At 38.7% G+C, this 13,097-nt stretch overlaps 1 protein-coding gene across 1 annotated transcript in view; it reads right to left on the bottom strand.

Annotated features, from left to right (window-relative positions):
- Positions 1-7,228: 7,228 nt before the first annotated feature.
- The window catches only part of LOC126812047 (pre-mRNA-splicing factor CWC22 homolog), a 32,777-nt gene continuing 26,908 nt past the window's right edge, over positions 7,229-13,097 (bottom strand). The window contains exons 3-5 of the mRNA XM_050538219.2: positions 12,025-12,516; positions 10,662-11,302; positions 7,229-8,591 (exon numbers count right to left, since the gene is read on the bottom strand). Of these exons, the coding sequence (XP_050394176.2) occupies positions 8,574-8,591; positions 10,662-11,302; positions 12,025-12,516 (1,151 nt within the window). The 3' untranslated portion in view covers positions 7,229-8,573. The remainder of the gene's footprint in view (positions 8,592-10,661; positions 11,303-12,024; positions 12,517-13,097) is intronic.

Here is a 13,097-nt window from a genome sequence, read left to right as displayed (position 1 = left end):
ATTAAACTCTTAACTAATGCATCTTTAAGAAAACAGACGTGGTCCGAGAGCATTAAGACATAATCAAATATCTCAGCTATGATGATTGGTCAAGATAGAATCATATTTAAGAATCATTTTCAGTTGGAGAGAGAGAGAGAGGAATGGGGTTTAACGTCCACTCAACACAAACTAGGTCATTTCGGGACTAACATATGGTTTAATTTTATTTCAATAATTCGCTTGCGTGTAGGGGTCTTTAGCAGTGGGAGGAAACCGGGGGACCCAGAGAAAACCCACGAGGTTGAACAGGCAACCCTACTCCTTGTCACGTACAACCGGGGAATCGAAACCCCGCCAGTTGACTCAATGACAGACCGTATGATACAGCGTGCGCGTGCTAACCATTCGGCCATCCAATTTTCAGTTGATGTTAGCCTTCTAACCCAAATGTTTCATGTTTAGGCTACTCATGATTGACACCAATCTGTTTCACAGAGGAATTGCAAAAGTATTCTTATAACTCTGTATAAGATGACTGCCTTCTAATTTGACGTCACATCAAGAGGCGTCAATCATTGGCCCAATGACGCATGCATTGTTTACATAAGACGTGAGTATGACCTGGTCCGGACAGAATGGTGCCTTTTGCTCATTTATATATCCATTTACACTAAATAAGAAATATATATTTATCTAGATATACCTCAAAATATTAAACATATCCGATCATTTCCATAACAAAACATCTGGCACACAATTCCCAATATTAGATCAACTTTCATGCAGTAGTTAAAACATAATTTATCTAATTTCATGCAGACAATGTGACAAGCAATACGTAGGGGAGACTCAAAATGCACTTAGGGAAAGAATTAACGGTCACCAATCAGACATAGTCACCAAAAAAGACAAACCGGTCTCAATTCATTTCAACCAACCAAATCATGACATTTCTGATCTCATTGTCACGCCAATAGAAAAGACCAAGAGCGACTTTGAAACTACAGAAGAAATTAAAACGTTTAGGCTAACAAGAGAAAAATTCTGGATTGGTTTGAGTATTCATACGGCTAGCGCAATAGCCCCTTTTGTAGTTCCATTTAGTGCAACAGCAGCAAGTGCATCTAAAATCATCAGAAAACACTATACTGATCTCCAAGAAAATCACCCGAAAATATTCACACAGAAACTTATAATTGCATATTCTAAAAATAAAAATCTGAACGACATCCTAGTGCACAGTAAATTAGATTAAATAAGACCAGTCTCCACCCTAACCCAAAACAAACCATATATCAAATGCTATCCCTAACCGTTAGTAAATAAAATCAACTAGATATAGGAATCCCTAGCCCTAACCCGGTGATGTGGAACAAACACGATTTTTTAGAAAATCCAATTCGTAGTAGGAAACAAACTAATGTGGCTCTCCCCCGAGAGCCTCAAATTTATTCTTTTTTTCTTCAGAAACAAAAATACCAGAAGCACCATCCAAGGAAGACCATCAGCACCACCAACACCAAAAAACAGTGAAAAGGCTTTTGTATATAAACCTAATGTATTGTATGTATTTTTAATAAAACTAGGAAATATCACGAACTAACTTTTCATCATCCTAGGTCAGTGCTTATGTGGAGACTTAACCTCTCCCCCAAATTCTTAAACCTAACCTACAATCTAGTTAACAATCACATGCTGTAACTTTATCTACATCTCAGCGACCTTGACAAAAACTGAGGTGGCCTTAACAAATATATTTATCCTTGTGGAGATGGCTTCCTATTCAGATGGCTCATGCATTGCCTTCCATCATAATTCCCCTGTTTGTCACTGTTCATGGGACTGGGAGAATAAGAGAGAGAGAGAGAAATGGGGTTTAACGTCCACTCGACACAAACTAGGTCATTTCGGGACTAAAATATGGTTCAATTTTATTTCAATAATTCAATTGCACGAAGGTGTCTTTAGCAGTAGGAGGCAACCGGAGTACCTGGTGAGAAATCCACGTACAACCGGGGAATCGAAACCACGCCAGTTGACTTAATGATACAGCGCGAAATGGCCAGCCATTCAGCTATCCACCCCACCCCACCCCACCCCATCCCTGTCCCCGGGAGTATAAAAAGCCCGAAACAATAAATTGTTTACAAACACCATGTCTCAAAGTAGTGATTCTTTCTTTTTCACCGTTTTGCATGTCAATTTTTGTCTAGAATCAAAGAAGAACTTCAATTTTCTGCCTGGTTTTGGTGAACATGATTTTGTGGCAGAAGGGTCATGACTCATGAATTGGGGAAATCATCTGCAAAGATAATATCATTGTCACAAACTAGATGCATTTAATCTGATTCAGAAATCGAGATGGTCACCCGCCTTCAATGTTGTTGATGGCCAATACATGGAATTGGTTTAACTACTAGAACCACTAGTCCAAATTTGTAGCGGGGGTTACCCCCCTTTAGTGTGTTTTAAACGGTCACAGCACACCGTTGATTTCCCCATTAATTCGCGTCTCTTGACAGGCTCAAACTTTTTCCCGAAATTTTTGATTGTTCACCAAAATGTGGCAGAACCCCTTCCTTTGATTCTACACTTAAAGTCAACAAAATCGCCATCCAAAAGGAAGAAAGGAAGCGACAGACATCTAGAAGGAATTCCAAATGTATAGTGACCTAATGACGGACGGAAGTTGCCGTCCACCAATTTTAGATGTTTTAACACAGTTTCCAGGTGAAAATTTTAAAAGTAAAGATCTTTGTGGTTGTTGATCCTTAATGCCCATTAGCAAGTTCCGGATGTGACCTAAATACAGGAGACTAATATTGTTATTGATAATATTAGATGGCGGAAACGTGTACAGCTCTCACCTGAAGACAAGATGATTGCAAAATGAGACTCTGTAAGAGCGTGTAAGTTAGCGATTTGATTAAAACACAGATCCTATTTCGTTTCGTGTTTTATAGTTCAAAATTTTGTTTTACTTGTCTTCACAACACAGCGGAACTGTAGGTAATCCACTAGTAACATCAATGCTGATTGGTTAATCAAATGTCTGACGTAATAGGTCAAAAGCCGCTCGTATGACCTCTGATGCGCCCCACATACATAGGATAAGAAAACATTCCGTGCATCATATATTAGACAACTTTTGGTAAATTTTTGCTGTCATTAAAACAGTAGTTCATATTGGTGTACATCTTCACAATAGAAGGCTTGATCTCGCTTTAACTCCGTACATCTGATCAAATTATATTTGGAATCTGTTCAGACAGATGTTGTAAATCTCGCATTCGTTGCTTCAGGGACATGATTGGTATATAAAGTCATAATATATATATACTGCAACAGTCTCCAGCATATGGTAATAAAATCACAATTCAACTTGCGACCTAAATCTATAGGCCAGACGAACTTTATTGATCAAATACAGTATTTATATGCATTCCATAGCCGACATAATAAATTCCTACAGATCATGCATGCATAGACTATTCCGATTAACCCTTTAGCCAAATATTTGTTCAGTAATGTCGAATTTTTATCCCGAAACCACAGAGCTCACGCTGGCTTATATTTTTTGCGCCAAAACGGATAATAATTTTTTTTAAAAAATGATCATCCCCCCCCCCCCCCCAACTGGAATTTTTTATCTTAAGGTCTGTCATTGAGTCAACTGGCATGGTTTCGATTCCCAAGTTGTATGTGACAAGGAGTAAGCCAGTCTGTCCAATCTCGTGGGTTTTCTCCGGGCTCTCCGGTTTCCTCCCACTGTCAAAGACCCCTACGCGCAAGCGAATTATTAAAATAAAATTGAATGATATGTTAGTCCCAAAATGACCTATTTTGTGTCAAGTGGACGTTAAACTCTTTCTCTCTTCTGTATTTGTGTTAAATATCCGGATCTTACGCGTAGCCGGCACAGATCAACCCTAGCAAAGACCTATACTTACAATTATATTTGGAATCTGTTTAGCCAAGTTAAACATATTCTAGGTGGCAGGAAAATTCACCCAATTCTACCCAATACCACCAAATACCACCACATACTAATTTATTGCCAATTCCGCGATTAAATCAAATTCTTTTTGTATAATTCTGCTATTCTGTCCTTTAAATGTCTTCATTAATACGGTACATTTCTTCATATGCATAAATAAATGAAATAAATCAGCTGTAAATATTAATCAATAACGCTTCCTTGCGCATTTAACAAACTGTTTGTTTTTTTCTAATTCAGAAATAATTGTTTTTTGATATTGAATAAATGAGATTTCCGCTTCTTTGAATCATAATAATAAATCATGATAACAAATACCACGCACGTCATCAGTTATCAAGGGAAATTGGTTGATATATATATATTATTGAAGAAATAAAATTACATTGATTATTATATATATCACATACATTTAAGGAACCCACACAGTTTAGACGAACTCGTATGATCATCATGAACGAAACCAAGAGCGTGCAGGTGGTGAGGTTGCGAAGGGGGGGGGGGGGAGGGGGGGGGGGGTACTGCGCGTAATGACTAATCAGAATTTAATTCATAACTTTTTGTCACAGAATGGACGCCGAATTCACCTGGGGGTAGTTTGGTGCCCAATCTGATTAAAATACAGATCTATATTTCGTTTCGTTTTTTTTTATACTTTCGAAGGCCTACACTACATGAAGATCTGACCAGTTGTACTGGGAGGTCGTGTCAGGGGTCATACGAGCGGCTTTTGACCCTATGACGTCAGACACTGATTTATCAATCAGCATTGATGTTTCTAGGGGTTTACCCACAGTTCCGTACAGAGCACGCCAAGAACTCGTTGCAACAGACCGTTTCATTGGATAATCCCTCACATCTGCCAGAACACAGGTTATATAACAACTCTTCCAGACAAGTAAAACGAAATTTTGAACTATAAAAAAACGAAACGAAATAGGATCTGTGTTTTAATCAGACTAGTTTGGTGCCGTTCATTGAACAGGTACCTGCATTTAACTAAGGTCACACTGTGACACATGCGTAAAGCTGCACGTTGTAGCTGTTCTATGGCTAAATCTATTTGTTAAGGCCAGCTCAACTTTTGTCAAGGTCGCTGAGATGTAAATAAGGTTAGGGCACGTGATTGTTGGCGAGATTGTAGGTTAGGGTTAAAGTAAGAATGGGGTCTAGGTGGTCCAGGGTTAGGGTTTGGCTCCGAATTAGCGCTAGCCCTGTTTACATCTCGTGACCTATGACAAAAAATTGATAAAAATTGATCTGGCCTTATCATTTAGCACTAACCCTCAATTTTCTAACGTGTATCAAACTATGCCATGAACCGACCACTTGTCGATATTAAAATTATTAATTGTGTCTCGTCACAAAATTAGGAGTATAGGCCTACTATAGGGAGAATCTGTACCGGAAATAGAACTATCAAATCTGTCTTTCGTAGAAATGCGTTCCGAATTTTTGTGACAAGACCGTTTATTCTGGGAACAAAATTAATAATTTTAATATCGACAAGTGGTCGGTTCATGGCTTAGTTTGGATAAATCGGAGATACATGTTTGGAAAATTGAGTAGCTGCCGGAAAGTTTCTTCCGCAAGTGAACCAGATCTTATGGAAATTCTGCATTATCGTCTGAAAACTGAAAAAGTTTAATCACGCGAATCAACAAAGAGAAACAACATCCTATTGCTAAATTTGTTTTTCTAGATAAGAAATTTGACCACCAGGCTTCTTAATACTGGACCTTGTCGATGGCGAAAAAACACTAGACAGACAAATAGTCCAATTTCTCATTAGTATGATAACCAGATAGTCCGCAATTAACAATACGACACCGTCTTCTTCGGTTGGCAAGTCCATCAATACAATTTCTATTCACAATCGGCTCAGCGGAACAGCGGATTGTTGAGATAAAAAAATGAATAGACACGCAATTGGGGATTGTCTGGTTTTGAGAAAGAATTTCTCGAAAACGTACCTGCCGCCCGCCCGTCTCTGCTCACAGCATGTTTTACTTTGTAAGTAATAGCAATATATATATATAGGTATTTTGTTGCCTTGTTCTACACTACATTAAATATTAATCCATTTCATTTGCCAGAATTCTTAAGGCTGTCCCCACTTGTATAGTTGAAATAGCGTGTGGTGGATCAAATATTAAATTTTAATTTGTTAATTGGTTGGCTATTTCCAGGATGAGTTGTAAATGAAATGAAATGGGGTTTAACTTCGCACTGTTTTGCTCAGACTGAGCTAATAAAGACGGGAATACGTTATACGGTGTGCTGTGAAGGACATTTTGCCCGGACAGCGACGCCACGGCCTACTCTTAATATCGAATTCGAACTGCCAGGGAATCTTTGACGCGCACGCCAATGTGTACACGGGACTTTGGTTTTTCGTCCCATCCGAACGACTAGACAGCCGTCCTTTCCAGCACCCCACCCCGTCCTGCACCACTGACAAGGAGGAACCACGCCGAAAAATCCCGATGAACTTTATTGGCCAACACCGGGAGCGAACCCGCGGGCTCCAGGAAAAGTTAGCGAGCCAGCGTCTTACCTATTGATCCACGGTGGCTCCCAGGATGAGTAGAGGGGAAACAATACTAAAGTCGTTTCTTCATGGACGTGATAAGACATGGAAGGCCCTACAGACAGAAATGAAATGAAATGGGATTTAACGTCCTACTGCCATAGCTCTGACAGGGATAATGAAGACGGACTATGAGGGAAATTTTGTCAGGCTACGGCGCAGCGACCTATTTTTATATTGAATTCCAACTGCCAAGTGTTCTTTTACGTATCCGCCAATGTGTACACCGGATCTCGGTGTCTTCGTCCCAACTTAACCACTATCCGTAATCCCTTGTCAGGTACCTTGTCAATCGTCACCGACAACGGAATCATACCGGGCAAAAAAAACCAGTGAACTATATCGGTCAACACCGGGAACGAACGAGCCCCCCCCCCCCTCACCACCACCGCCCATCGCCCACAGACGAATAACATGAAACCAGCAGAAAACAGGTTTCCGTTTAAATAAAGTTGCGTGATGCAACCTAAATGTATCTGGTCTTTTCGACTTAAATCTGATGTCTAAAAATATATTTAATTTGGGGTCGACATTATTGGACATACGATATTATCAGAGAAATGGTATACTGTAATATATATCCACAGAAAACTGTGTGGGAGTAAAAAAAACACGGGACAAATATATCCAATCAATAAAATATATGAACACATCAACGCTTGACATTCAACCATTTATTTAACATTCAGCATATCCACGAGATATTTAAAGTTACAATTTCATATTTTTAAGTTATATTTTTAAAATGTATTAAAATAAAGCCCTAAAATAGATGGTATCTATAAACAGTCCTACCTTGTTAAAGAATAATCCTATTAAGCCTATAATTCACTATTGCCAGTTGAGAAATTGGCAAAAATATCATTTTCAACTTCAAATTCAAACGTTTGAAGATAGCTATCCCATGGTGGGGAATAGGAAAACAAGGGAGGTAATTGGGGGGTAATTGTGTTATTATTTCCGGTGTGAAGATTTTTAAGTGTGGAGAAAGATAACCTATGATGGTATAATAGTGAGTTGACAACCTATTGAGCAAAAGACATAAAAATAATTATGTTTTGACTTTCTTAGAAAATATGAAATTGTAACTTTAAAGAAAGTTAACATAGTTTTATATTTCATAAGTTAAAATATATCATGATAAAATAGTGTATTTTATATACTGCTATGTTTAATATTTCGTTATCAAATAGAAATATACTCCATGGATGCTTCTTTATAAATAATTATGTATTTCTGTATTATCGTTATGACAGGATTGTATTTAATGCAGAATACACAAATGTCGTTATTTTGATTATTTTAACAGGAATGTACAGTTTCAGACAAATATTGAACAAGAAGAAATAAGTTTGAATTATTCAAAATAAATTTATTTAATAACATTAACAATAGTATCGGAACCAAGTTTCTTGGAAGAAAAAATGGCACAGAAGGGGCAATGTGATAACAAAGGCAGAGAAGTGGGGGAGAAGGGGGTGGGGGGATATCAGGATTGAGGGACCCAGCCTTACTGCGGCTTTAATGCTGAGCTTTTGACCGCTAAAATTAAACCTTTAAGCTGCGCCATAAGAAATCAGACCGAGTAAGGTCGGGGGGGGGGGGGGGGGAAGAGAGTTAGTGTTGGTTGCAGATTTAACTGCGAGCCCAATGATATAGTTCTTGGTTCCGTTACTCATGAAATACACGTACATTAATATCACATTATATTTAAATAACTTTGTAACGTGGTCCTACAGTATAACATCATAAAATACACACCAAAAAAAAAAAAAAATAATAATAATAATTTAAAAAAAAAAAACAAACATATACGCTACGTTCACCAAAGTTAGTATCTGAAAACTATTTCAAATAATACTGATTACATAACAACAATTGGTTCAACAGTATTACATACTGAAAATAAAGCCGACATTTAAAAGAAAAACAAACAAATTACACGGTATTTCCCCGATATACTCCTCCTGCTCTCACACTATTAAAAATATACCTTTACACCATCTACTTCTTCTGGTAACCCTGGAAATGTACAAATTACAGGATGTTAGTTGCAGCCGCTAGCGTCACATTATAATGTTTTTATACACGGATATATAATTATGACAGTGGCGGAACTGAGGTGAAAATTTCCATTGGAAACTTCAAATTATATATTGATCAAAGAAGAATAAATTGTTTATCTGAACGAGTTCGATATAGACCGGAGGGTGGGGGTGGCCGAATGGTTTAACGCGTGTGGATTAGATCATAAGGTCTGCCATTAAGTCAAGTGCCCGCTGTACGTGACAAGGAGTAGAGTCGCCAGTCTAATCTCGTGGGTTTTCTCCGGGCCCCCCGCTTTACCCCCTCAGCTAAAAAGCCCTACGGCCAAGCGAATAATTGAAATGAAATTGAACCATATGTTAGTCCCGAAATGACCTAATTTGTGTGTAATGGACGTTAAAGACAACACTTTCATGAAACGTCGAATCACAACTATTGGAATTGGTTTTGATTGGGCTTTATTTTCTCGATTTGCAGCGATTTCTTTGGTCCTACATTCTTAAGAATGTGTTCATGTATAAATCTCCAATTGTCAAGAATGAATTACCCCCCCCCCATCCCCCTGTATCCTAAACTTAATAAACGTATGGAACAAGTCTATTAAACATACATTATACAAGAGCTAAATCTGCATATTGCAGGTCTTTCTTTAGGCCTGAAATGTTATCTAAATTATTAATGATGATCGAGTCTAGACCCAAAATTCAATCGCTAAATTCTCGGTTCAGAGGGGATCAATTCGACTGAAATTTTCAGCAAATTCCCTTTACATTATCTAGTTTTTAACTATTACAGTGAGAACTGCCAGCTCTTTATCTAATCTCCCATAATGTATCTTTAAGATTCCGTGTACCTGAATACACTAGGATTATTTCAGTGTATAACGAAAGGAAACGAATGGCGTGAACACGCGGTGTCAACAAACATTTTTGCCAGGAGAAAAAATTAGGCAGACTTGCTTTTCCAATCATATGCACTCTTCTTCCAATTTCCGATGTTTGGACAATTGGAGTTATTGCCAATGAATCAGAAATCAGCGGTTTTTTAAGGACATCCTTTGATCGTGGCAAACAAAAAAACTGGAATTGTTCTTCATCAACATCCTGTCGAAATTCTGGAATAGCTGGGTTTAATTGCACTGTTATAAACAGGAATTTTCACATTTTTAATGGAAAAACCAGGCCAATAAAATGGTTAAAGCCATTTCAGAATTTCGCCAACTTCGTTTATTTATAGTAGGTACAATGTAGATAGTGTACGTGCTGGAAAAATTCTAATATCTGGCCAAATTTTTTTCTGTGAAATTTGACTCCTCCAGAATAGGAAGTTCTATAATTGCTATCTTAGAGTTCGGGTAATTTAAGGAGATACAGCTTAGTCGGATTCGAATTAAATGACAAAGAAAATGAATTGGTGTTTAACGTTCTACTGTTCTGCTCCGACTAGTCTAATGAGACGGGCATACGCCGGGAAATGTTGCCCGGACACAGCACTACCCCCACTCTTATATCGAATTTCAACTGTCAAAGGATCTTTTACGTGCACGAGTTAAGTTGTTCCCGGACAGCGGCACTACGGCCTACTCTTATATCGAATTTCAACTGTCAAAGGATATTTTACGTGCACGCCAATGTGTACACAGGACCTCGGTTGTTCGTCCTATGCGAACGACTATAAGTTGTCCCTTGTCAGGCCTTCTATACTGTACCACTGAAAAGGGGGAACCACGCCGGAAAAGCTCGATGAACTTTCTCGGCCAATGCAGGGATCGAACACGCGACCTCCAGGCTGCTGCCCAGCCACCGTGGTCTCCATAGGACATAGAATGTTCTTACAAGCTGTACCTATCCATAGAGACTCTTTATTTATAGGAAACATGTAAACTGGGTGGAATATTTAGAGCTAAATGAAATATTTTGCGCTTCCCTATACAGGTGCAATATGCTGCTCTGAATGCTGGTTCCGCCACTGTAGATCGACAAATGCCATAGTCTACATCGTTAAACTCAAAACAGAAAGTATTATCAAAATGGGAACAGTACTTACGTCATATATATCTGGGTAATAAGAATCCTGATCAGCTAACGCTTTGGCTAAACGAAGAACACGATCATAGGCATTATAATAATCTCTTTTTTGTTCTGGAACAAAGGCTCCCCAATGAGTTTGTGGTTCCTTGTTGAAGGGATAGAAGTATCGTTTCCTCATCCCTGGTAATGTGCTCAACATTTGTCGTTTAACAGGTACATACACCGGTTCTTCCTCTTCTTCCTCTCGAGCTGCTTCTTCTGCCTCTTCTTCTTCTCGTGCTTCTTCTTCTAATAAACGCTCATACGGATTTTCAATTTCATAGGCTGGTTCTTCAACTTCATTTCCGTCTTCATACAATGAAAGAAGATAAGCCAATAGATCACCTTCATCAACTTCAGGTTCTGGTTCGGGGTAAAATTCTAATTCTCCATAGCCAGGTTCCTCCAAAACAGGTGCTTCCACGAGGTTGGGGTAGTAATACTCATCGTCGTCAAATAAATCTCTCTTTATTCTCTTTGCTCTCTTTACTGCTTTGTTGGAATTATACCCGTTTCTTTTCATGTGTCTCATAAGACTTCTTCGCCTACGGTAATTATAATAACTACGAGGAGGATATTGTGGAAGTCGATTGTACAGATCGGCTCTCTGTGGGTTTTCTGTAATTATAAAATACAGGAAAGTATATTATTTGATTAATTGGAATAAAAACAGGTGTTTTGGTACTGTATTGTGTAGACTTACTGTTTTGGCAAACTGTTGCTAAAAACAGTATGGAATCGAGTTAAATCGCGACACCGGCAACGAGTTCTGTAATGACCACAATGCAATCTGATTAAAACACAGATCCTATAGATTGGACCACAATGCAGAAAATATAGCCACACATCTAGTAAAGTGGTATTGGAACGGGCGGGGGGGGGGGGGAGGAGACTAATGTGAGAATAACTAGGATAGAGTGGACTCTTGGATAAAGGCTATATCAGCACTAAAAATTCACCTTGGGTGGGACGTTCAATCCATATTAAAAATGGACAAAATTTCGACATGAAGCGATATCACCTGGTATTGTGTCAGCTTATTATCGGCGAAGAGAAACATAACAGCTGGTCGACAAAAACTCCTGCCTGTGAAATATTCTACTAGCAATAAATTATCATTTCGGAATAGTGATTACTTGTGCAGTACATTTTAGCAACACGTTTGTAACAATTACGATTTTACTTCGGTATAAAATGTCTTCTGGTCCTACAATAACCACCACCTTCCATATAGGCTTGAAAGTCGAACCCCTACACATAATCCTGGAATTTCATTGGTTCGTGGCGTGCTTATTATAAACAGTTATTAAAGTATCCATAAAGTAAGACGGTTTACTTACCATATCTCATGAGGTACTTGTAGAAGTCGTCTACATCTTCAGGATTTTCTGTGTCGGGAACTGGCACTAGACCAACTTCGTCTCCCTGCTTCTCGTCCCCACTTTCACTTTCAGAGTCTTTATTGGTTTCGCTAGAATCAAGCATATCTTTAACATCAGGATCTATTTCGTCTTCAACAGCATTCCCCTTTCTCTCTTCGGCACTGTTGACTTCAGCTGCTTCTTCTGCAGTAGCCTTTGCGTCACCTAGTTCCTCTTCAACAGATGACGGAGAAGCCTCATCGGATCCTAATGTATTACGAGCAGGCATGGCAACCACATTCCCCTTTAAGTCTAAATTACTTTCATCTTCATCACTATCATTATCGCTAGCACTCTCACTTTCAATATTTTCAACAGAATCACTTCCAACAGCGTCCTCGGGGTCCCTCTTTTTAACTCTCGGGGCATTTTGTTGATTCCCAAACATAATAGTTTCTTTGGCACGTTTGGCTGAAACGTAAATGAGTACAAAGTTTTAAGCTTGGTGAACCTTAGTCTCTTATTATAATTATATCAAATTTTCGTTCCGTTTTAATTTGCGAGGCTTTAACCCATCCCATCTTGAGTTTAGCCCAATACACAAAACGAAAAGAACATATAATTAAATTGTATAAACCTGGTAGTAGCGGGCTAAATCTATTTGTTAAGACGAACTCAATTTTCGTCAAGGTCGCTTAGATGTAACTAAGGTTTGGGCACAAGATTGTTGGCGAGATTATGTTAGTGTTAGGGTAAGCATTGGGACTAGGTTCAGATTTAGGGTTAGGTTTGGGATTAGTGCTAACTCTGTTTACATCTAGTGACCTTTGACCAAACTTGTTGGCCTTATCAGATAAATCTAACCACAGAGTAGTAGCGGTTAACTACTGCTTCCACCTATATCGCAGGCAATGTATAAACATTCCCTTTATTGTCTGTCAGACTGATTATTGTCAATGTCATAGGTGGGGGTGGGGGTAGAGCCTGAAATATCAGAAAAAATATCGGGTTACAGACGGCGGCGCTGGTCTTCTGAGAGAAGCGAAGGAGTT

This window comes from Patella vulgata, chromosome 2 (assembly GCF_932274485.2).
Source record: "Patella vulgata chromosome 2, xgPatVulg1.2, whole genome shotgun sequence".
Taxonomy (NCBI): domain Eukaryota; kingdom Metazoa; phylum Mollusca; class Gastropoda; family Patellidae; genus Patella; species Patella vulgata.
This window is presented reverse-complemented; position numbering and strand designations above follow the sequence as displayed.